The sequence below is a fragment of the Alligator sinensis genome, unplaced genomic scaffold (assembly GCF_000455745.1).
Source record: "Alligator sinensis unplaced genomic scaffold, ASM45574v1 scaffold1123_1, whole genome shotgun sequence".
NCBI lineage: Eukaryota > Metazoa > Chordata > Crocodylia > Alligatoridae > Alligator > Alligator sinensis.
This window is the reverse complement of record NW_005842540.1, coordinates 88,051-92,808: the sequence shown is the minus strand read 5'-3', so window position 1 is coordinate 92,808 and position 4,758 is coordinate 88,051. Positions and strand designations below refer to the sequence as shown.

The window sequence follows — 4,758 nt, the reverse complement described above, 5'->3', positions numbered from 1 at the left end:
AAGAGCGTATTTAAGGATTAGAGGAGCTGGGAATCAGGACTCCTTGGACTCTATTCCAGGATCGAGGGGGTACATTTTCAAGAGGCACTAGCCTATCCAGGACATTTTGGGGGCTGAAAATCTGTCCACCAGTGTCTCAATAGATATTGCTGAGCATTGGGAAACTCCAGCTTTCAGTGGTCCAGGAAAGGTGTCCTCTGTGCCTCCCTTTACCGAACTGGAAATCATTATTAACATCAAAATGCTGTGGGCTGCAGTAAAGCAGGCAATATATCTGGGTGAAAGGAGCTACATAATTGCAAAGAATTATTGTTTAATCGAAGTATTTCTGGTCGGTCGGTTCCCTGAGGTGATGGACTGGATTTCTGTATGCAGCTTGGTCGAAAACAAAGCAAAAGATCATAATGATTAAACCAGTAGAAAATTGGAGAGAGATAAAAGGAAGGAAAACAGCCAGATGAAGCAGGTCGCACAGCTGCTTCTCGTGGAGCAGAGAGGGAAAAAAAATGGATTTCATTTGAAAGGGAGCATTTTCAGGAGATCTCCTCAACTTTCTTCTGAATCCTCAGACCTAAAGCTTTTCTCTCCAGCTCAGCTACAGAAATGATGAATGCCTCCCTGTTCAGCTAATGGGGGATAGGAAGTGCTTCATTTTAAACCTGCATCTTGATAAAACTGGAGAAACGACCTTGAATTAATTGAATGAAACTTAAAACAAATGCGAAGTCAGGGGAAACGGTGCTCGTGCCGCCTTCAGCACTGGTGAGGCCTCACCTGGTATACGGCGTCTAGGTGTGGGCCCTGTGCTGCAAGGAAGACACGGACACGGTGGGAAGAGTCCGGTGGAGAGCAACAAAAATGATTCGAGGTCTGGGGAACATGACTGAAGAAAAAAGGTTGAAAGAACAGGGATTATTTAGTTTGGAAAAGGAAATATTGGGGGTGGGGGGAGGATTTGGTACTGTTCTTCAAATAGGGGTGGTCTTGCCTTGAGCAGGGGCTGGATTAGACGTGACCTCCTGGGGTCCTTTCCAGCCTGACTTTGCTGCGAGTCTATGGCTGAAGTCAATTCAGCTGGACTAGATGCTTAAAATTAGGCACATGTTTAAATCCTTTCCCCAACTGACCCAGGATCTACTAGAGTTGAAGATCGGCTGTGATATCTGTGTGTAAGATGCTACGTACCCTCTTGTCCTATGGCTTACAGAGCGCTCCGCCCTGCCCGTGACAGGATGCGGCTCCTAGGACACATTCAAGGTCCAGGGGACGTAAGCACGTATGTAAATTTAAAGCAGGTGCTTATGCATTTTGCTGAATCAAGGCCTGAATAGAGACACGCGGTTTGTATGCATTTGCCTACTGACGTGTCACACCATCTCCGTGGGAACCTCCAGTTAAGATGAAAAGACCCTTGTATGGATGGGAAGGGGCTTTTAAAATGGGAAGTTTTCATTCCACTTCTAATAGTCACCTTACAGAAAGGGCCCCTCCGTGTTGGATCCGGCACGCGCGGACTTGGCAGCAACGCAAGCCCGACTAATATCTAACCATTTTTGCTGTCGTTCCCCCAGATACACCAAGATGAAAACAGCCACCAACATTTACATCTTCAACCTGGCTCTAGCGGACGCGCTGGCCACCAGCACGCTGCCCTTCCAGAGCGCCAAGTACCTGATGGAGACCTGGCCTTTCGGGGAGCTGCTCTGCAAAGTCGTCCTCTCCATCGACTACTACAACATGTTCACCAGCATCTTCACCCTCACCATGATGAGCGTGGACCGCTACATCGCTGTCTGCCACCCGGTCAAGGCCCTGGACTTCCGTACCCCCACCAAGGCCAAGATCATCAACGTCTGCATCTGGGTCCTCTCCTCCGTGATTGGGGTGCCCATCATGATCATGGCTGTCACAAAGTCTAAAGGCAAGTGCATCCGTGCATGTCCTGCCAGCTGCCCTATGTGTTGCCTTGAGCTTACAGCAAGCCGACTCGCCTCTCCCATAGCAGAGCTAGCATTTAGATGCCATCCTACACAGCATCCAGGAAGGGTGGGCTTGGCATTAAAGCCATTGGGTGGGACATGGAAGATTTAGGTACAAGTTTTTGCTCTGCCATAGTCTCCCTATGACTCCGATTCCCGCTGTGCCTCAATTCCCTGCCTGGGAATGGGAATACAGCTACGTGCTGCACTTGTCTGCTTGTTTAGCTTGACGTCTTCAGAAGAGGGACCGTCTCATCACAGGACGCGTTTTAGCGTTGCCTGGTCTCTTTGATGGTGTTTGGGGCTTCCAGACTCTAAAGCGATGTAAATGGCTCTGGGGGTTCCTGTCTGGCTGCCAAACCCAAAGCAGGCATTATACCGAGGATGGCAATTATCCCAGGCAGCCTTTCTGTCTCAGTAACACCCGGAGACCAAAATCCATGCGTACGACAAAACCACCCCACCGCTCCGTCATGATCCTTCCCGTGCTTTATCTGTTTCACTGGCTCCCCACTTGCCCTTTTCCCTTGGGCACATCTGTATGGGGCAGTTGCTCCGGATTAACTAGTCCTGCAGAGTTTAACTCTGTGTTGCGATTCTCTTATCCTGGAATAATTGGGGCCTTTTCTCAAATTAGTTTAAATCTACCTCGGAACTGGAATAAGATCACTTAGAATCAAGCGCATATTTTCCAAAGTAAGGACAGATGCGGATTGAGTCGATTCAGAATAAGAGCACGTTTGGAAGGAAGATATTGTACCCCATTTCCATAAAAATACCTGCTATAACTAGCTGTCTCAGAGACCGAATGAGGCACAGAGATCCTTCAGACTGGCTGGTTTTAACAGCTGGTCAGAAGAGCTTTATCACTGCACAGCTATCCGGTGCAGCCATGAGCTAAAAGGTACTCATGTGCACGCATCTCGGTAGCACCTGGAAGCCCAGATCAGCGCTCAAGGCCCCACAGCCGTCGCACAGAAAACACCACAGTGCCCCTGCCCCCCAAAAGCGTACAAGGGCAGTGTGCAATACAAAGCCTTACGATAGATAGAGTGTGCAAGACTGATTTTACGGGTGGGGAAAAACAGACGGTGAGAGGTGGCATGAGCTCCAAAACCTGCACTGAGACCGTGCTGAAGTTTGGAGCAGGCATTTGGGCTTGGGGGTCTTTGCTTCTGCACCCAAGATTAGCTCGGGGCCCCAAGGCTAGCTTTGATTCGGCACCCAAGGTTAGCTTAACATGTTGCCAGACTTTAAATGAGTCCATGGTAGCACCCGCAACGGGACACAAAAGCCCTCCGTCCTTGCCCCGGGGCAACCTTCCATCTCCAAGGTGCTCCTTAACCTGGCTCCAGTCAAACCAAGGGCACCGAGGAAATACTGAGGTGAGTGCTTTAGAAACGCTGGCTGGCACCAAAGAGGTTGGCAAATGCAGCTCTGAGGGCATTAGACTCTCCAGAGCTTGTCGGTGTATTGACACCAGTGGGGATAGCAGGGTTCCTCAGCTGCTTTCCTTAGGAGGCAGGAGGCACTGAGAGGCACGGGGCAGGGAGCTGATGGCTGAGGAACAGGCAGGATTCAGGCTGGTACTACTCTTCTCTCTCCCCTACAGACGGGATGGTCTTATGCATGCTCCAGTTCCCCGACCCTCCCATGTACTGGGACACGGTGACCAAGATCTGCGTGTTCATCTTTGCCTTCATGGTGCCCATCCTGGTCATCACCATCTGCTACGGGCTCATGATTCTGCGCCTGAAGAGCGTGCGTCTCCTCTCGGGCTCCAAGGAGAAGGATCGCAACCTGCGCCGCATCACCCGCATGGTGCTGGTGGTGGTGGCAGCCTTCATCATCTGCTGGACGCCCATCCACATCTTCGTCATGGTCTGGACCCTGGTGGACATCGACAAGAAGAACCCCTACGTGGTGGCCAGCTTGCACTTCTGCATCGCCCTGGGCTACACCAACAGCAGCCTCAACCCCGTCCTTTACGCCTTCCTGGACGAGAACTTCAAGAGATGCTTCCGGGAGTTCTGCCTGCCTTTCCGCTCCCGCATGGAGCAGAACAGCTTTTCCCGGGCGAGGAACACCACCCGGGAGCGCGTGTCCACCTGCACCCCCTCCGAAGCCCTCCACAAGCCGGCATGACTAGACATGGACAGCCACCGCCGCGGCTCCCGCGGGCGCAGGGGAGAGGACCTGCACTCGGAGGTGACGCAGGTCACCACCACAGAGTTCTAGCAGAGGAGGTGGAAGGGGAGCACTGGTGTCGGAGGAAGGGCGACCGGCGTAGGACTTGATTTCTTTCCTTCTTTTTTACAAAAAAAAAGCGCAAAAAAAAAAAAAAAAAAAGCAATTGCAACAGCTTGATTTGCTATGCAGCAGCCGGGCTGGATCAGGCATTCGCAACGCCACAGATCCTTGGGCGAGGATTTCTAAGGCTTGAGGGAGGATGGGGAATGGGAGGATCTAGAGGCTCATCTCTCAAGCACCCCTGGGTCTGCACAACAGCTCGTCTGGAGGTGGAGGACTGTACAACCCAGTAGTGCCAGCACCATCGCACCATCCCTCACCCCCGCCATGCAGCCGGGTTGGATGGGGGAACTCATACATTCATAGCTTGTAAGGCCGGAAGGGACTTTGGAAGATCCCCCTGCACCAACGTGCGTCACTCTTGGATGAAATACTAATATCCGGGCACCCTTTTACATCTGGCCAGCCACGGTATAAATGCCAACTTGCCAATAGCAACCAAGTCTCGAGTACTCGAACTTTAGGGTTT

At 51.6% G+C, this 4,758-nt stretch overlaps 1 protein-coding gene across 2 annotated transcripts in view; it reads left to right on the top strand.

Annotated features, from left to right (window-relative positions):
• Positions 1-4,124, top strand: part of OPRD1 (opioid receptor delta 1) — a 24,807-nt gene extending 20,683 nt beyond the window's left edge. Inside the window, exons 2-3 of one of the 2 annotated variants that reach the window (XM_006031929.3) lie at positions 1,572-1,921; positions 3,592-4,124. In XM_006031929.3, the coding sequence (XP_006031991.2) occupies positions 1,572-1,921; positions 3,592-4,124 (883 nt within the window). Of the gene's footprint in view, positions 1-1,571; positions 1,928-3,591 lie in introns of both variants that reach the window. The other variant, XM_014523804.2, reaches the window with a different exon arrangement.
• The last annotated feature ends 634 nt before the right edge of the window (positions 4,125-4,758 follow it).